Source organism: Heliconius melpomene, chromosome 6 (genome assembly GCF_056956725.1).
Source record: "Heliconius melpomene rosina isolate 202511_hmr_F chromosome 6, ASM5695672v1, whole genome shotgun sequence".
In the NCBI taxonomy this organism is placed as follows: domain Eukaryota; kingdom Metazoa; phylum Arthropoda; class Insecta; order Lepidoptera; family Nymphalidae; genus Heliconius; species Heliconius melpomene.
In genome coordinates this window covers 3958132-3979808 of record NC_140394.1, presented here as the reverse complement: position 1 = coordinate 3979808, position 21677 = coordinate 3958132, and the positions used below count along the sequence as shown (strand labels likewise).

Below are 21677 nucleotides of genomic sequence, written 5' to 3'. Positions count from 1 at the left end.
TTGTCGAAATATATGTATGCACGTATTTACAAAACAATATAAACCTAATATACTTATGTAATGGGTAATGTAGTTTTTAAATGAATACGGCATCTCAAGCTCGATCTCAAACTTGAGAGCGATTTATAAATAATAGCCTAAGAGAAGTTTATTTTGAATTTACTTGGAGAAGAATATTTGAAGAATAAATACATGTAAAAAAATATTATATATATTTTTAGAAGATCCTGATGATTTTTTTTTGTACTTTGTCCTGAAGTTGTAAAAGACGTATTTTAAACGTAGCTTGATAAGAACATATGGGATACTGGTCAGAGCGCTTGGACGATTTCAAAGAGTCCCGAGTTCAAATGCCGCTACCAAGTTACTGTAGGGGTGGGTAGTTACTATAGGAATTTAAAGATTTTTATAAATATAAGTCAAGTAGAGGTCAGTATTTTAGATGAGTAATAAAAAATAAATAATATGTTACATTTTATTGTAATACAAATACGAGGGGTATTCAAAAAGTAAGTTTCGCTGGTCTGGTATTTTTAATGCGTACCATCTAGCGGGCTCACACTGAACATAGTTTCAGTTTTGGGTCTGCTGGTAAGAGCGGCACCGATATTGATGACCGAAAATAGTTTTTTTAGCAGTCTAAGATTGACAACAATGGAGGTACCATTGGAAAACGTGTCCAATATTGTATTGCGTACAGTTATTCAATTTTTTACTGCTAAAGGACTAAATGGAAACGATACTCACAGTAAATTAGTGCAAGTTTACGATGAGAACTGTATGAGTGTGCAAATGTGCGACGATGGCGTACTGATGAGCAGATGTGAACGATGAACAGCGTGCAGGACAGCCAAAAACAACCACTACGGACGAAGCTATCGAAGCTGTTGAAAAAATCTTTCAAAATGACAGGCAACTGCTATTGCTGATATTCTTGAACAGATTCCTTCTGATATTGAGATTTGCCGAACTTCAATCTTTACAATCTTGAAAGATAAACTGAGTTACCGCAAAGTGTGTGCAAAACAGGGCACGTCTTTTTTTAAGGAAGGTTTGCTAAAACGTCTACAAAGATACGAAAAATGTATCCAAGTCGAAGGCGACTATGTAGAAAAATAGTTTATGTTTCAAATAATATATAAATATACGTTTTTTAACCTAAAAATTGTTTTTTACATCATTTTAAAAATAGGGAAACTTACTTTTTGAATGCCCCTCGTATAACAAATTAAAATAACCAAATTATCTATAAATACAAAATGTACTTAATATCGCAGGAAAACTTTTATTCATATTTAAGAATAATCTATTAAAGCATCTTTTTCATAGCCATTGTTACTGTTTTTGACTCTAAAAACGATTCAACGCCATTCGGTCCACTGAAAAATATAAAATATTTTGTTATTAAAAATTAACACAAACATTTTTAATAATATTGTGAATAAATAGAAATCTTTTTATTTTAATATTAAATAATTTAATATTCAACAGACCGTAAGCTCTATTTACTCGTATGTATAATTATTTATGAATCGAAGTTAAAAGATGATAATACGTAACTAATGGTAATATAATTTCGAATATCTGAATCAGAATTTCCTTTAAAAAAGAACGTTACAAAAACCTTTGCAAACAAAAATATAATTTGTTTTATATATCACGTAATAATGAAACAAATTATTTTTTAGGACTATTGTACATACTCTATTTGATATAAATCTTTTTATAAATATCTTACAATATAAAAAAGTAATCGAAACTTACTTCTCCCGTCCAATTCCAGACTCCTTAAATCCTCCAAATGGCATTTGAGGCTTGAACATTAAATATGTGTTTACCCTGAAATTAAACAATTAAAATTAATGAATTAATCAAGATTCCAGGTTCCTTCTGCCTATTCTGCTGTATGCAAGATACGCGCTTAAGCTAAAGAAATGGTTGAAAAAGCACACAAGTGCATTATTATTCATAAATATAATGATGCTTAAAATATATTTATAAAAAACTCTATATGTTTTTAAAATCTTACTCTAGACCACATTCTTGGAAATAATAAGAATTTAAAATATCAGAAGAATTATTTTCTTATTCGAACATTCATTCTTTGCAATATAATATCGGAGCTTAATGAAGCTTAATAAAAATGTTTGCGAAGAAAATCAACCAAAAAAAAATACTATATGGTATACTCGTATATTGGAAAAAAATATCTTATGAGAATTCGCATATATTTGTCAGTGTAAGTAAATAAGTAGTTCAACACACGTATAAAATAGTTCAACACACGTAATACACGTATAAATGATACGTGTATTTGAATAAGAATCTCATTTACCAAAAATATTTACTTATAATTCGGCAGAAAGTCGAGAACGGAGTATTTTAACACTATGTTCCTTCTGCCTACCGTGATGTATGCGGGATACACCGTGACGCTGAATTACATATACAATAGCCGGATTTTTTTTTATGTTATAAAGGATTTCATATAACATAATAGATAATATTGGAAAATTATAATGTAGAACGACTTAGCTTGTTTATTTAGACACTAAACTAGTAGATAATGTAATTTAAGCGGGCCAGTTACGGAAAGGGATCGTAGTGAAGCTGGGCGCAAGTTTTATGAGGGGTCTTTGCGAAATGTATAAGAAATAAATCAGACTTTATTCTTGTTATAGACAGATACGACTCGTAAGTAATATATGCATATTAACTTTTGTGTATTTTAAATAGCTTAGTCACAAAAATCAGCTTCACGCTGTATCCCGCACACAGCAGGGGCAACGTAGTGTTAAGACACTCCGTTTCCCACATTCCGCTGAATTCAGGAGGCATTGCGTTTTCAGTGGCGGAACTCAACGCCGCGCTTTGTCTCGAAATAATAGTGGCACCGTGCTACGACTGGCCTCAAAGTTTAATTATTATTTTAATAAATAAAGTTGCAACAAATACATATACCCACCATACTGTACCAGCTTCTACATGCTTCGAGAACTGCAATGCATTTTCTACTGAACTTGTGAATATACCAGCGGCGAGACCGAAGCTTGTATCGTTCGCGCGATCTATTACTTCCTCAAGTGTTTCAAATTTTAGAATACTCTGAACTGGGCCGAATATCTGATAAAACAAAATATAGGTTAAAAATATAAAGTAAAACATCAGTTATCAGAAATAACATAAAGTATTCAAAAATAATATACAAAAGGAACCTGGGAACCTAGTGTTAAAACACTCTGTTCCTATTAATACGCTTCCGTTCCGTTCCTACGTATGTTGAGTGGCGGAATACAACGCCGCGCTTTGAATTGCCTAAGGCAATTTAAATTGTACAAATATATAGCGCTATCAAATACAAAATAGAGGGAAAATAGTAAAAGCTTTTCGAAATGCTAAAAACTACAAGCTAAGTAAACAAGCCGTTGTGAAACCAAACCGTTACCCTTTTATATCAATATTTTTTTGTAATTTCAATACACAAGAACGAAATGGATGGCACAGGTGTCACTAGTTTAAATAGATGTGATTTTTTTTCAAAATTTGAATTCTCGATTTTTGTCTTAAAATTTAATGATTTTAAACAAAATTGAATCTTGATAAAATTTCATGGAAAATATCCAATATTAAAATATTTTTATCCGCCAATATATGTACATTTTTTATATAATCAATTCACAAATTTTAGCATCAAGCTTTTCTAAAGCCAGCTCCACTATGATATTCAAAGTTTTATTTTAACAGTTTCTATACTTTAATCCGCTTAGTTTCATTTCGTATTTTCTCTATACTCGTATGTGACATTAGAATATTTTACATCATTAATCTGAAGCTTACTCTAATTAAAATTTAATTCAGGATTATTGTACTCCACCAGGTATTAAATGCGAATATTACTAATATATACGAATTTCGGTGTATGGTTATGATAGACTCCAATAAGTGTAGAATATTATACAAAATATAATAATTTTATGTATATTTGATTTCTGCGAAATTTGAAATTCTCTCATGAAGGGTTAAATTACTTATACAGTCTACATTAAGTACATTATTCATTTCTTTACTTAGACACTAAAATACGAAGTAAAATGACTGAGGGGAGCTTAAATCAACTATTAAAGAAATATTATTTAAATCTATAATTTAGACGAGTTATGGTACTCGAGATAAACCTTCCTGGTTTTTTGTAATGCCTTCATCAATGTAAAAATATTTTTTTATGGATATTTGAGAGTAATAAATAAAAAAAATTGAAAAATTATAGTCAAAACTAGGGGATTAGCCCTGATAGTGTAAGTTTCTATAATATAACTATTAATAATATTTATATTGATAATATCTGTATGAAGATACTGTGCTACTATAATAAAATAAAAGGATAAGATAAGACTTATTAAAGTAATTATTGTTATCTTTAAATTTGTGTCTCTATAAATAAAGTCCATGTGAATATCGGTACAAAAATAAAAAATAAAAATGTTTTGTAAACAACGAGCTTGAAGAAGGGAAAACAATCATATAAATTATACAAGAAAGTTTCAGTCATAATATTGTTCTTTCGTGTTCGAAATTAAAAAGTAAATGGTGAAAAATTTTTCTAAGCTGATAAGCATAATAACAAAACGTTATTTTTCTACGACAATTTCTAATCTAAAGTTAAGAAAAGATTGTTACTTTACTCTTCTAATGCTTTGATTAATAAATGGTGAAATTTAACTTTACTTTTTTTTATTATTAATACATGTATAACTGAATCTAAAAAAATTACCTCGCCTTATAACGTGGATACATTTTTATTTACTTATAATAAATACTTTAAAATCTACACAAGACGAAGTCGTGGACAAAGAAAGTAATATGATATCCGATAATACATATTAGTATATAAGTATATTCTTCGTTTTCAAATGCCGATACTCTCTTTCGACTTTGATCAGAATAACATCTAGATAAGTGGGATTAAAGGGTTTAGCCTACCTAAATGTATTTGTAATTTTTTGTTTAGTATTTATGTTTTTATTACTTAAATTTAAATTATTTGTAGTAGTAAGTTTTACTCTTTTTAGATGGTCTTATTTAGCTGGACTTCGCCGTGGGTTAAATCTAGTTGTTCCAGTCTAGTTCCTGTTGACCGATTGATTTGAAGTTTCGAATATAATGACAGTAAAATAATATAGGTAGAAATACAAATCCAAGATGGCTGCCGTTATAAAATGGCAGATTTTATATTCTTTTAAAATATCATTGTCATAAGTATCAAATGAAAGGTTTTGTTGGAATGTTATTACATTCGATATTACGAACCGCTAAATAGCTTGAATATTAAAAAAAATAATATTAAATATTATAAAATACTTAAACATTTAAATATTATAAAATATTTTACGAGCAACAAAAAATATATAATAATAAAATATTCCTACAACGTATGCCTCATTTTGATCTAGAGCTTCTATGTGAGAAGTCAAGCTTTCTACGAGTAGGTACGCTACATCATTATATATAACACTTCCTTAGCAGTCGAGAAAAATAGTAAAAGCACGCAGCTTCATATTAAATTGAAAGATCTTAAGATCTGTTATATCAAAACCAAGTTATTTATAATATAATTTTTTTCTTGTTACTTTCATTTGGAAATCGTTAAAGGTAAGAGCTTAAATAATATTACTATAAAAAATATATCAAAGGTGAAGTTCACAACATTTTATAATGTTTCAAGTAAGTATATGAAACACTGCAAAGATTTATCGACATCTGACATCGACTGTGATGGATGTAAGCGTCTTCCGTTTCATTTGACCCCATAAAGGTTCAACGGAAATTTAACATTTTATGCTCAATTTATTTATTATTTAAAACGCGCGGAGCGCGTGCCAAGTTTCTGGGTCTCAGAACTGGCGAGCAGCACCGTGTGTTATTTTACACGAACCATTTGAAGCCACTTTTTACCTATTCGTAACTCAAAAACTATTCCACCTAAAGCTGTCATATTTGGCTCAAATATTTAGACCCCCTACCTGTGTACGTGCATAAAATTTCATAAACACAGCTCAAACAGTTATTTAGATAATGACGTCCAAAAATCGTAAATTTTTAGGGGGGTGACTGACCTATAGACCTTAATGTTAACCAAGTTCCAGATGATCTAGAATGGTGAAATTTAGCATCCGGTTAAGTAATTGGGTGTATGTCAAGGGAAAAATCCGAAACTAGTATTTTTTTAAATATTTTCTTATAATTTTTCAATAAATAGATTCAATTAGGAACATTTACTTATAGCACCTGTAATGAAAGCATAGCAATCAAAGTTAATGATAACTGATTTTTAGGCATAGCGCCTGCCAACAAAATAAGAGCAATGCATTATTTATATATATTTGCTTTTATTTATGTCACACGTTAGTAAATATTTTATTTGTTTTGTAGACTAACTTCACTATTACTTACGTAAGCCATCTCAAACAACACGATGCTTTCAAGTATATTTTAAGATAAGATATGTCTCCATTTGTAGCTAAAAATGACTCTAATTTATGTCCTGAGAAAGCCTGTCATCATGTGGACTTCAAGGGCTTCACGTAAAAATATAAAAATATAATAAATGGATTAACATCCTTCATTATTATTTATTACTAGCGGACGCGCGCAGCTTCGCTTGCCTATTTAAGGGTGAATTCTAATAACCCATAAAACATGTGTTCAATGAAATATTTTTAAGTCTAAATTTCAAATTTTATAATAATCGGTGGCGTTTTAAAAATTTTTCTATATAAACTTTCAACCCCCTATTTGCACCCTTAGGGGGTGAATTCTAGAAAACCATACAACATATGTTTAATTATATACGTTTAAGAGTCTGAATTTCAAATTTTATGAATATTTATGAATATTTGCACCCCTACAGGTTCTCTCTAGGGGGGGAATAATAAGAGGGGAGAATTCTAGAAAACGATGAAACACGTGTTCAATTAAATACCTTTAAAAATCTAAATTTCAAATTTTATAAAAATCGGTGCCGATTTAAATTTTTTTCCATAAAAACTTTGAACCACTATTTCATCTCTTTAAGGTAAAAATTTTTCGAAATCCCTTCTTAGTGGATGTCCAGATTACGAAAGTAAACTTTTGTCCAAATTTAACGTTTCTACCATCAGCGGTTACGGCTGTGCGTGCGTCTTATCTCAGTCAGTGAGGACAAGTCCTTTTATATATATAGATAATTTAAACATTTTAGTACTTATTATACTAAGAGCATTTGCATAGTCGATTAACGTATTTGATATTAAATACCTGAAGAACTTTTATTAAATTAGTGAATCACTTTTACATTTTTAAATATAAATTATTATAAAAAAGATACATTTAAAAATATAAAAAAACCACTCTTCCGAGGGCGGGACAAGGGTCTAAGCCATCGGTGGCTAGGGCTCCAGAGAGAGGAACCTCCGCACAATACGTGCCGTCTCAAGTAATACTGCCTTCTGTATCCGGTTCTTGATCCAACAGCTAAGCGATAGCCTCTTAAGGTGTTGGTCGAGGCTTTTCGCTATTAAACCGTTAACCGAAACCACTATCGGCACAATGATAACAAATAACAAATTATTATTACAATATTTAAGTACTAAGTCCTATAAGGGTTCTGTTTTATTGCTTTCGAGGTACAGAGTCCTAAAACAGAAAAAAATACACTAAAAAATAAATATAAATAAAAGCTTTTAAAAAGTAATTATATTGATAGAAATATATATAAAATTTAATAATAATATACTATCTGTAAGGTCAGTCGTGGCACAGGGGCATAAAGTGTGACTGTAAAACCTGACTGGTTACTGGTTACTAGTTACTGAGTGTTTTAACACTAGGTCCTCTCTGTCTACTCTTCTGTGTGCGGGATACAGAGTGAAGCTGATTTGATTTTTATTTTGAAACATTGTCAGCCTACCAGCTATCTTAACAGAAGTAATTATAAAGTAATTATTAACAGTAAAAATTTAAGTAATTGTTAATAAAAAAATAAGAGAAAATAAGAGAAAATTAAAAATTACTTAAACAAAATAATAAAAAAAACCAAAATGTGGTGTCGTGGGACACCAGTTAGGAACGAAGTTCGACGAACGACGAGTCCTTCGGCTAATGTAGAATCGACACAAATTGCAAAAAAAGTCGTGCTCAATTTTATGTAGGTTTTCTTGATTTTTCTCTTAAATTTTGCTGATTTGTTTTTATTTAAGTACAAGAAAGTATTTAGAAAATTCAGTATTTTAGGAAATAATAAATTACTTAAAATAAAAAAACATCGTAATTCAAATTATCAACTAAAAAAAGAAAGAGGGAGAAAGAGAAAGGTATTATACATTACTCGTCTGTGTATGCGACTGTCGCGCCTGCGCACGTCTCATTTAACGGTTTTATTCCACGCATTTTTCTTACGGTTTTACTATCACATTTTTTTCAGTTCGTTCACGCAGCAAAATCCCTATCCCTTCCAAGCCTGCCGTAAGGAACTTCGTTCCAATAAATAAATCCGCTTTACGGTGTATCCCACACATAGCGGGGTAGACAGAGGGAACCTAGTGTTAAGACACTCAGTGCCCCTCTTTCCATCGAACTCTGGAGGCATTGCGTGTTGAGTTATTCCAACAAAATAATAAAATTAGAAAAAAATAATAATAAATTTATCAGATTTCTAAACGCAGCATACATTAATTACTTTATAATCTGACAACTGTCATTTAATCAACAAAATAAAAACTATAGTCGAGATTCATAGATAAATATAATCTAAATTCATATATAATTAAATATCATCTTAAGAGTAATAAAACATAATATTATTGACTATAAAAAAAAAGTAAATACCTAATTATATTAGATACATTTTATTGTACGAAGGCGCTCATATTTTAATGGTTTTTTTGGCCTGGGTTTCATGATTTTACTGGTTTTAGGAACACTTGTGAAAACGGCAGAAAACGAAGTTAACCTTGGGATCATATCAATTCAGATTGGTACCGTCAGCACTTAATAAACTTATTGTTTATATTTTTTCCAAGACATGTTGAACAATGAGTCGTTCAATAGAATTGCTTGTGGGTGAAACAAGAACCTTACACCGAATTGTTCCAATGCCTCCCGATGGGAGCTGTCTCTTCCATGCTTTTGCATATTCTTTGTTTGAGCGTATTGATATACAACAAACTAATAAATTGCGCGAGACTATAGTAGAGTACGTATGTCGTAACTGGAATGATTTAAGTATCTACACTAGCGCTCGAAACGAGAATCCTTACTCTTCTAAAGAAGACATGCTTTGCTTAACTACGTACGGAGCTACTTCCGAAATAAAGGCTGCAGTAGATTTGTACAATATTAAGATAGAAGTGTATTATCACAATGGTGTCCTACTTGGTTTATTCGGCGAAGAGAAATGTCCTATGAAGCGCTTACTCTAAACTATGTTTTAAAAAGAGCAACTCTTGAGTTTCTTGCTATAGTAGCTTCCTATAGAAAAAGTACTTGTAATGGCCAAATTGAATAAAGAATATTTTGATTTTGATAACATTATGAACCTTCCTACTTATAATTTCTGTACAAAAAGTAATGATATCCCATCAAAAACATAAATGTAAAAAGAAAGCCAAGTTCTGTAATAAAACGTATGCTTTCAGTGATAAAAGAAGTGAGATGTAAATGTATGCCAAGTTCAATGGTCAGTCCTGAAATTTATTTTTAACAATATAAAATATTTTATAACAACTGAAAATGCCCATTCTTCTTACAACTTGGAGACTTCATTTATGTGTAATATCTGACTTGGCTTGTTTTCAAATTAATTTACATCGATATTAATGAATGTATTCAAATTCTATTCTATTCTATTCAGATTCTATTGTAAATTCATATGAAAACAAGCCAAGTCAGATATTACACATAAATAAAGTCTCCAAGTTGTAAGAAGAATGGGCATTTTCAGTTGTTATAAAATATTTTATATTGTTAAAAATAAATTTCAGAACTGACCATTGAACTTGGCATACATTTACATCTCACTTCTTTTATCACTGAAAGCATACGTTTTATTACAGAACTTGGCTTTCTTTTTACATTTATGTTTTTGATGGGATATGTACCTACACATTTATAGTTTTAAAACAATTACTTACCTCTTCTCTAGCAATTGTCATGTCATCTGTAACATCTGAGAATACAGTAGGTTCAATATAAAAACCTTTGTTCCCGATTCTGTTGCCCCCAGTTAGTAATTTAGCGCCTTCATCTTGACCTTTCTTTATGTAACCCAGAATTTTGTCCAGCATGATTTGGTCAATCTAAAAAAAAAAAATTGTTAAAATAATTTCGATTTCGGGAAACAAAGTAAACTTGAAGCCAGTCGTGGCGCTGAGGCACAAAGCGTGACTGTAAAATCGACTGATTCGATCCCCGCTCGAGGAGAAGCGCGGTGTTAAGTTCCGCCGCTCAACACGCAATGCTTCCAGAATTCGACAGAAAGTGGGAACGGAGTATCTTATCACTAAATTCCCTGTCTGCCTGTCTGCTGTTGTGTGCGGGACGCGAATTTAATGAAACTTATTTTTTTCTATGAGGAACAAGTATGTTTCATTGCAAAATTGACATAACAATACATTTTTTGATAATATACATACAACTGATGTCTTTAAATAACAACTTAATAAAGGTCCATAAATTACGGCTTTCTTTGGTTTAGAACGAGATTCGTGAACGTCCCTTATTTGAATATTTTTCGCATTTACATAAAGATAAAAATAAAAAGATCAGTCCTTTATCAAGTGAAATAAGAATGTTACATATTTAACAATTATTATTATAAAAACAATGTGAGATACAAAATATTAATTATTTCTAAGTAACATTTCAACAATTATTCATGGCTTTAAGTAGCTATTCTATACAATACAAGCTACAAAAAAAATATTTTCATAATTAGGAAAAATAACTATATTTCATCCTTACCTGAGGTCCATGTTGAGTTTTTTCATCAGCAGGATTTCCTACCGCCAATGACTTGGCAAATCCAACAGCTCTTTTCACGAATTCGTCGTAAATCCCCGACTGTACGTATAGTCGGGATGCCGCTATACAAATTTGTCCTTGATGACAGAATACTCCTAAAGCTGCATATGGCACCGCGAAGTTTACTAAAATTAATAAAGTAAGTTATATAACATAGCTTTTTAACAAATTTTGTCTACGCCAAAGACAGACAAAATAATAAAAATAAAAAAAGGCTTATAAAAAAAAACCGTTCCGCACCAATTTCAGGATCAAATAAATGTCAATGGGAAATACAACTTGTAAAATATGACAAACTTAATATAAGTTTCCGAGCGTATGCAGTGATTTTACATGAAACTAAATAAAATATATTTTTTGTTTTTTTTTTTTTTATTTGCACTGCCAGTTGAGCGAAGCAAGCGAAAGGAGCGCTCTACTGGAGACTTTTTACACTCTTTGTCACCAACAGGCTCCCAAACTGTTTGACAGTTTGAGATGAAAATTTGAAAACATATAGATATGCCACGTAGATGTTTTAAGGTAACACAAATCATATAATTCATTTCTCGCTTCGCTCAACATGTGAACTCTACCGAGATTTTGCGAGCGCAGCTAGTCAAAATTGAGGTCCGGTTCACCCCCCTAATAGTTCTAGTATTACGATCGCTAGTTAGAACTAGAGTAATAATAGTATTACGATATCTACGGAATAAGTTGTGATCACAAATTAAACAGTATTTACAGCGACCTCAGTCTATAACCATTTACACGATGATTATAATACAATAGTAAAAAATATATAATAATGCATAATAGACCATTGTGGCGCATGCGTGTCACTGTAAACACGATAGGTTGCGGGTTTGATTTCCAAATGAAATGAAATGAAATGAAATATTGAATATTTTCATTTCCTTGCTCTGATTCGACGCAAAGCGCGGCGCTAAGTTCCGCCATCTAACGTATAGCCTCTTAGATTCGTAAAAAGTTTTAATAAGAAACGGGCCGTCTTAACTATAAGCTAAAAACAGTATTCTTAAATCATGAAAAAAATTAAACCATGAAAATTTAGTTAAATAAATTTGTAAAAAAATATTTTAATATTATATAATACACCAAAAGCTCAACACTCTGAATAAATAACTTCTTCTGTAACTAAATAGTAAGTATTTAAACGTTTTTGTTATATATAACTACTAATTACAAAATGGTGTTTATAAAGTAGACTGCTACTAAGGTCAAATCGATTAAGCCTTACAACTACTAAGAAAGTGCCTTCTCAGTGCAAATTTCCTTTGATATTATAACTATTATATAAAGGCATTCAATGTTAGAGGGAATTAATGTCAAAGCTAGTTTCAATAAACAATTGTTTATTTTATCTTATTAAAGTAGTTTTATCATATAAACATTATTGATATTAATATCTGTATTTTTAAATATAGGAAGTAAAATTTGATACAAAAAAAAACACAATCGAAAATATTACAAGATTTCTATAATATTTTTATATTTACAATTTTATATAGACAATAGATTTTTATAAATAAAAGAAACTAGTGAAACTATAATAGTTTCATCAAGTTTCTAAATTGCTTCAAAGATTTAACAAGATCTTTCTGTACCTCACTCACGTTGATTGAATGTAACATATTATGTAAGACAAATTAGGTTGAACTCTAACTTCAACCTTCACAAGTACAAAAGAAATGCTGATTTTTTTTCACATATTCTATTATAACGAAATGACCTTATTGATTTATAAAATATAAAAGATCTTATGTAGAGTCATAATATTTTTCGATTTTTCTTATATAATTCGAAAGAACTATTTTGCACATTTTCTTAATACCTATTTTGGATCGGAGACCGTCAAATCCTCAAGAGAGGCACAATATGTTGCTGTAATGGTTCTGGATCCCATTTAAACTTAGGCAAATAATTTCACTCACTCACTCTAAGAACACAAAAAGCGACAGCACATTGAGATCCGCTATTTCACTATATAGTAGTATAGTAATAATATATATAGTAGTATACTCACAGTCAGCATCGTTCATAATGATAAGAGGACTTTTTCCACCAAGTTCCAGAGACACTCGTTTCAAATTGTTAACTCCAGCCGCCTGTTGAATTAATTTGCCTACCTAAAGGAAATTTAATGTATAATTAAAGATGAAACATGTCAATTCGCAGATTTTAAGAACTTAGAATTACTTATTTTCATTAGAATTACTCGTTATCATAGCTTTAAGTTTCGCCACTTAAACCTGTTGTTTCTCAAGTTCAGGCTGAAAATGAGAAAGTAATGTCATGACATTAGGGAACTCTCTTTCCACCCTACTAAGAAAATATAATTATTTATTGATATATTAAAACGATGTATGGGGGCATGTCATTCTCAAGCCATTCTTGCAGCCTAAGTGGATTAATTTAATATACAGTTGTTTTCGAATATATGTAATCCAATTAGGTCTGGATTACATAAATATTCGAGAACAACTGTACCTACATATATTAATGTACAGAATATATGGAGTTCGTTATTTTCTTATTTATTTATTTATTTCTTTTTATAATTATTTTTATAAATGTTTGTTCTGATTTGACATTAATGATTTTATTGCGTTATAATTTCTTTCACTATTACTACGAAGCGTAGGCAACGGTATTATTAGTTAAGGAACGAAAATAGCAAATAATGCTTTATAATAAATTGAAGCACACCTTCAATCAACCTTCTGAGGTGGACATAGATTGATGAAGATGTAGAAATGACGAACTGTGGAGCTATAGGCGTTGCCTGGCACTTTGTGGCCATGTTGTGGACGTAATGATGGACTATGCAATAGGATTACGAAAAGTATGTAATACTAGAGACTCGCGGCTTCGCCCGCTTAAACTTATTTTTATAATATACCCCTATAATAATTTTTAAATATATATTTAATAAAAAGTAACCTTTGTCTTTATTAATACCTCTATGAATATATGTACAAAGTTTTATGATAATCGGTTGAGTAGTTTTGGCGTGAAGGCGTAAAAAACTTAACTTCACATTTATAATTATAGTATGAAATGATATGAAAAATATTGATAAAGATATCGACGGAAACTACGTCATTGACTTGCAATTACACTATGCAATAATTTTGTTTCAGCGTCACACTTTATCCCGCATATATAGCAAAGTAGGCAGAGAGAAACTAGTGTCAAGACACTCCATTCCGTACTTTCACTTTTTTCAACTTCACTTATTTCAAATTTCAAAGCGAAACTCAACATCGATTATATATGTAATTCTATATTTTTTTGTTCAAATTAAAATAATATAAATTAAAAACGTGTGTGCAGCCATTATACTACAACAGTACAAAAAATATATAAATTAAATATGTAAGTACTGTCTGTAAAATAAATAACTAAAAATAAGTTTAAGTTTATTCACATTATTTAAGTGATGATAACAATAAAAACTGGTAACTGGACAGCATCAAGTTTTTTGACGTCTGCTTCAGGGTTATACATTTTCTCATATTTAGAATATACAAGAGTAATATTCATTTTATTTATTAGGTATATTAAAAAAAACAAAACTTAAATATACAAAATGATTACTTATCTTGAAATATAAATAAAATCTAAATCTGTATTTTACATCTGTGGTATTAGCTTGATCGATTGATATCTATGTACAAAATTTTTATGATAATATTAGATAACTTCTTTAATACTATATAACATAGATAATAAAATGTATAATAATAATAAATAAACTCAATTTAATATTTGTAAAGAAAGCAAGATTATAAACCCGTCGGCATCTGTTTTTCTAACATTATATGGTAAACTAGCTGCCCGCTCGCGGTTTTACTCGCGTGAACTGTCATTATTAATTTCTGTCTCCACGGCTACGTCCTAGTGACGTCTATGCAAAATTTGAGACTCCTAGCATTTGTAGTAACGAAGTTTCATACAAACTTTCGACCCCCTTAGAAGTCGAATATTGCAAATTCCCGTTTTAGCGAGCACCTACGTCCTATAAATAATTCATATGCAAAATTTGAGATTTGATTTTTAGAAATCCGACAATCTTTTGAAATATGAAAATATTCTACTTTCAGTACAGACGCTATTTGGTAATCTTCTACAAGGCGACCCACTCGTAAAAAGCTTTGTCTCAAACTTGTTATATTAGCTATGTACTAACTACTTTTTGTTTTAATTTCAGCTTTACGATATATCCGACATAGCAAGTTTGTCAAAGAGATCTAATGTTAAACCATTCTGTTTTTTCTACTGGAATTTGAGATATTGCGGGTTGAATGACGGAATTTTATGTCAGGCTTTGAGTTCTAAGAGTGGGTAGCCAAAAATAATATATTTTCTAAAATAAAGACCTATGTGAAATAGAAGAATATTAATTGTGTAATTACTTCATTAATATTTATATTTCGAATACAACTGTATAAAAGCAATCGTGATCGAATAGGTCAATCGGGAACTTTCTCGCGAGACCAAGGTAATATAACTTTAGTTGGAAAGTAATCAAACACAGAAAATCTACGCTCCTAATAAACCTGAGGTAAAGTTAAATGTGTAAGAACATTATATATTTTGATACTTGTGAAGATATTCGTATATCTTTTTATTATTATTAATTTCTAAAACAATTTTTGGATCTGGACCTGGAATGGAAATGGATTTTAACCACTAAAAAGCTATAGTGTCCTAACGTCAAAGCACTCACAAACTTTCACATTTATAACTTTATTGGGACCAAACAAAATCAAAATTAACAAAAATCTTCCACTTACCTCTACAGATCCAGTAAACGATATCTTAGAGACTAGCGAGTGATGGGTCAAAGCTGCTCCCGTTTCTCCAAAGCCGGGGACCACATTGATTACGCCTGGAGGTGTTCCCGCTTCAGCTAGCAGAGCAGCCAGAGCTAACGCAGTTAGGGGGGTTTGTTCCGCTGGTTTCACTACTACTGTACAACCTGGTTAATAATACGCCATAATTAAGAACTTTATTTATCACGGGAAAAACAAAGAAGAATATCTAGTACAGTCGTAACCCCCTTAAGTTTATTGTAGATTGCTGCGCAGATTTAATTTCAGAATTTTTCTTACTTTTATTATTTTCATCCCGGGTGAACAATACGCAAAAGATTGAACAACCTAACCACAGGACGACCATAATTCGTCAACAGTACTATATTAATTTAGAAGACATGCATTGACCACGTCGCGAGGGGCACCTTCTTCGGGTTAATAAGGCAACAAGAGCTAATGGCGTTTGTGCCGCTGGTTTTTACTACTAGGGGTAGGCTAGGGTCAAGGTTGCCTCTGTCTCCCCTAATCCGAGAAGTAAATTGATCCTCATGGAAGCGCACCTACCCGCTATATTAATGCCATTTAAAGAAATGTCAAACACAATCTATTAACTCACCAGCGGCCAGTGCGGCTGTCACTTTACTGATGAACATCAAGATGGGCACGTTCCAAGGCAGGATTAAAGCGCAAACACCAACTGGTTGTTTAACGGTGTAGCTGAACGCATCGTTACCTATATATATACATAGAAGTTTTATAAATATAAAAAATTCTTAATACATATATTGAAATTTTGCATGAACAATACAAATATTAGTTTTATTTAATTAGGCATTTTGTTTATTACTATTAAATACTGTTCTTTTTTAAAAAATAATATTAATTATGCTAGTAACATAATACAATAGTAGACGAGGCGAAAGAGGTATGTAGAGACCGTAGCTCTCTGATTATCCCGCTAGGGATAAAGCGTGAAGCTAACAAAAAACAAACAAAATTATTCATTATATCTATTTAAACAACAGTTTAATAATAAATAATAATGATATCCGACTTACCTAGAGGTATCGTCGTACCAACAATTTTGTCAGCCAATCCCGCGTTATACTTTATAAAATCTACGCCACCTTCGACAAATCCTTTACAGTTACTTGATATCATGCCATTATTATAAGTCTCTAGTTGTACGAGATAATTTAAATCTCTTTGAACTAGCTCCGCGAATCTGTAAAGTAATTTTCCTCTCGCCTGCGCGTCTAACAAACGCCATTCTGAATTACGATGGAATGCCCGCTTAGCTGCTTTCACTGCAATATCTACATCAGCCTGTTTAATTTAAATTTATATGAATCGATCTTAAATTGACAAAAATGTATAAAGGATACATGTAATTACAGCTAAAATATATTAAAATCTTGAAAGTGAAAATTCTTCCAAACTCTTAAATAAAAAAATCGTATAAATCGTGAAAGATAAAAATTTATAAATTTGCAAAAAAACAAACAAGCCTGTTGGAGACAGAATAAATAGAATAGAAAACCATATAAGGCGCACAAACAAGGAAGGCCGAGTTAACCTAGTGACACTCCATTCCCCATTTTTCTCCGAATTCTAGAGGCATTGCGAATTCTAGAGCGAAGAAATTGAAAATATTTAAAATTTAATTACCTCTTGTGGAAATCAAACCTACAGCCTGTCACGTTTACAATCACACTTTGTGTTCCTGACCTCAATTTTGAGGCTGATGAAGATATTTATGCTTAATATTTTCGTCAAGTAAGAACTTTTTAAGCCTGACAATTTATCGTTCGTTACTAAGTTACTTGCCTTATTTCCTTCAGCAACATTTGCTATGACGGAACCATCGTGGGGATTGAAAGTTTCAAAAGTTCTTCCACTAACTGAGTCCACCCATTCATTGTTGATGAAAATCTGTAAAAAAATATTATAATTACGACGTGTATATATAATTTAGGTATATTATTTAATATACTATTTTCGTACAAAAAAAAAGAAAAAGGCTAACTCTGATTTTCATAATATTAGTTAACAAAGGGCTTAAAAAATTTATGTTCATTTAAAAAAAAATTTGAAGTTATCTTCTTAATTAAAAAAAATTTGTAAGTATAGTCTTTACAATAAGCATATAAAAGTTATAAATTCAAAATAGAACATTGCTTCTTTAAAATTAAACAGTAATAAAATTTAAGCTTATAATATTCCCGGACTAAATCATTTTGAGTACTTTTTAAAAAATAAACATTTTGAATGCTAATGCTAAAATATTTGCTAATAAACAAGAATTGTACTAAACTTTTCATGATGTATGACTCATACTGTCATACACTCGTTCACTCGTGTTTCCAATAGAATTAACTAATGATGACATAAGGAAATGATTTTGCAATTTTTTTACAAATATCAACAAGTTTATTTTATTTCTATGTCATACATAATTATGTATTTGCTGCTAAAGAAACAGGCAAAAACAGCGACTCCTTAAAAATACAAGCGTCTCATTAAAATCACGTTATCGTACAGGTATATTATAAGTAAGTTCTATATATAAGATAATTATTTAAATACAACTATTAAAATACTATTACATACAACTATTATTTGAGGCCGTTGTGGCGCAGGGGCACAAAGCTCTTACTGCAATGTGATTAAATTATTATTATCATTTCTTCGCCCTGGCGCCAAGGCAAAAGCCCGACGTTGAGTTCCACCACTACACAAGCAATACCTCCAAAAATTTAGCGGAAAATGGGGAACAGAGTGTCTTAACACTAGGTTCCCTCTGCTTACCCTGATGTGTGCGGGATACGACGTGAAACTGATTTAATTATTTTTAAAAATATTTTAAATCGATACTAAAAGATAGGCAGAACCTATTGGAGCTCAAAGTTCAAATTTCAAAGTCTTAAAACCAACAGCTGTTGTTTTATCATATATTTTTTATCGTAATAATTGATAGTATTTGCACATGATAATTTACCGATCATTGCATAATAAAAGAAAAACAATATTAGTATTGTCATAATGACAAGCAAATACTATTGCTAAAATAATTGAAGGCACGCTCGAAACCTCATAAATTAAGAACTGAACTCAACTGAAAATAATCTTTCTTAATTATTTTATTAATTATTTCATCATTACTATTTTTTTGCTAATTGTAATAATAATTGACATGTAAGCCGAGAGCTTAATATTTATTTATAAAAGATACACTTATATTAATTTAATAACATTTAATTTGAAGCCATAGTTTACAAGCTAACAAAATATCTAAAACCGTTTTTTTACATGGTAGTACCATTGTAATATTTTTACAAAAAGAACGAGAACAAAGTTAAAATAAAGTATAATTTTAAGTAAGTTTTTGTCATTATATAAAAAATGAAGCCCAGTTTATTATATTATCTATATATAATACTAGCGGCCCGCCCGCGGCTTCGCCTGCGTGAACTATGTTATTATTAATTTCTGTCTCCATGAGTACCGTCGTCCTATAAGTGACGTCGATGCAAGATTTGTAGTAACGACGTTTCATACAAACTTTCAACCCCAAAAACAACCCCTCAGAAGTCGAATATTGCAAATTCCCGTCTTAGCAACGACGACGAGCACCTACGTCCTATAAATAAATCCTATGCAAAATTTGAGATTCCTAGCACATGTAGTTTCTGAGATTTCGTGATGAGTGAGTGACCTTTCGATTTTATATATATACTCGTAGATTATCTGATTCTAAGAATGGTATAAGAAATACAAAGTGCGCGATTTTAGAACTATTCGAAGTTAATTCTGCTGAAATATCTATTTTCTATATATTTACATCATTTAATTTAGTTTATATTGCATAAGAATTACTATTTATTCTAACACATTGGAGGAAAACAAATATTTTTCCTTTTAGAATAAAACAGGATCATTCACACGCAACACGCATGTAATAACGTCATGGGAAAATTGTTAACATACCACAAAAATAAGCGAAATATCTGATGCAATTATTGCAAATATTTAATAAGCTAAACTGAAATTATGCAAATACTTTTTATTAAAATATTTCTTATTCACGAATTCATCGAAACGATGAATTCCGCCACCCGTTGCCACGAGAATTTGGCGAAATGTGAGGAACGAAAGTATCTTAATGTATAACTTAGTGTTTTAATACTAGGTCCCTATTGATAAATCTTACTTTTTAATATTATATTTTTTTCGAAATAATTATGTATAAGACAAAATAATGCGAAGTATAATTTTAATAACTTTAACAGTTCGTAAATTTGAGATAGTTTTAAATAAAAACATAAACGAGGTACAAAAATATATTATAAATGAATGATAAAAATATAATGTCAAATAAAAATATAAAACAAAATTTAAAATAACTTACCTTTGTATATTTAACTTCCGGAGCCATCGTTGCTGTTGTACTGGCAACTACACTAGCAATGATGTATAAATCAGCAAACGGCTGACTAATTTATATCTGGGAGTAAATTAAATGTTAGCCTAATCTTATTTTTCGAGCGCACACAATACATATATACACTATGAATATTTTTTATCTGTATAATTATTATTGGGCATTTATATCATAAACTAGCGATCCATTCGAGGCTTCGCCCGCTTAAATTGTATAATTATTTATTTACTGTGCTTATGGTTTGTCTTTTAATAATATTATTGTTTTGAAGACAATATGTATAAGTATATATTGAAATTTAAAGTTTCAGTAAATTCGTTAAAACAATTATTTTATACCAATTTAGTCGCTCATAATAAGTTACATTCATGTAAATATTTTTTTATTTATATACCAATTTAAATAAAACCAACAGAAGTTTAATATAATAGTAAAATTATAGTTATATCGGTTTGGCCGTTTTTGAGATTAGGGGCCATAAATGTACAGACAAACATACAAAAATGTTAACGAACATTGTTATGGGTTTTTTTTCTAGCCTCCTATAAAAATTATGAAATATCTTTCATGTAGGTACAGACAGTGATTACAATAAGAAACATATTATGTATTTACACTTATTGTTAATTTAAACTTTAAACTAATTTTTTAAAGTAATTTCTTATTGAAATCTATAATTTATACAACTTCTTTAATTTATTGCTTATTCATCATGCCTTTTTATTTATCAAATAATTTCTATTTAATCCAACTTTAAAAGTATTTTTATCAAACATAATGATTATTACTCGGAATGAGTAATTGTTTACAATAATGTAAGAAAGTAAATCTCTAAAACCAGCCAGTCGCCCGCGACATCGCCTGCTTGAACTATATAATTATTAATTTACTAGCGACCGGCTGGCGGCTTCGCCCGCTTAAACTTGTGAATTATATGTTTAATAAGTACACGGAATTACGTTCCTGCTCTAATAAATAATATATACTTGGAGATTAGATTTTAAAGAAAAAATAATTTAAAAAAGGTTGTATTTTCGTAATTTCGATAAACTTAGCTTCATGCTTTATCCTTAGCGGGGTAGTCAGAGAGAACGGAGTGCCAAACATTACGGTCGTCTACTGTCATCAACTTCTTCATACATGCGGGGAGTCCTCATGCTTTTTACGTGACCTTCCTCCAGTATCTTTAATACTGTGTTTTCGAAGTTCTCCCCCTATCTATCTTAACAAAGTAACAGAACCCGAACAATTATTTAAAAAAAAAATGTCTTATTGTTGGTTTTTCTGTTGATCGACGCTAATATTGATCTCCTCGATAAAACTGTAGTACATCACTTTGTTTTAATGTCAATAATTTCCAT

The 21677-nt window shown here is 30.5% G+C and overlaps 1 protein-coding gene across 1 annotated transcript; it reads right to left on the bottom strand.

Annotated features, from left to right (window-relative positions):
- Positions 1-1260: 1260 nt before the first annotated feature.
- LOC146538131 (aldehyde dehydrogenase 1A1-like) lies at positions 1261-20394 on the bottom strand. The gene is made up of 11 exons (XM_085186688.1): positions 20284-20394; positions 17703-17807; positions 16934-17201; positions 16492-16608; positions 15855-16039; positions 13082-13184; positions 10996-11180; positions 10167-10331; positions 2966-3123; positions 1765-1839; positions 1261-1379 (listed from the first exon to the last, which is right to left on the bottom strand). The coding sequence occupies exons 1-11, from the start codon at positions 20308-20310 to the stop codon at positions 1310-1312; spliced, it is 1458 nt and encodes a 485-aa protein (XP_085042814.1). The 5' UTR covers positions 20311-20394; the 3' UTR covers positions 1261-1309.
- Positions 20395-21677: the final 1283 nt, after the last annotated feature.

Bases quoted from the DNA above. Each gene is read 5' to 3' on its own strand.
- LOC146538131 (XM_085186688.1), bottom strand. From the start codon at position 20,310: ATGGCTCCGGAAGTTAAATATACAAAG. The intron at 13,185-15,854 runs GTAAGTGGAAGA...AATTTCCTTTAG, and splicing joins CGTTTACTGGATCTGTAGAG to GTAGGCAAATTAATTCAACA. The intron at 1,840-2,965 runs GTGGGTATATGT...GTTTAATTTCAG, and splicing joins GTAGAAGCTGGTACAGTATG to GGTAAACACATATTTAATGT.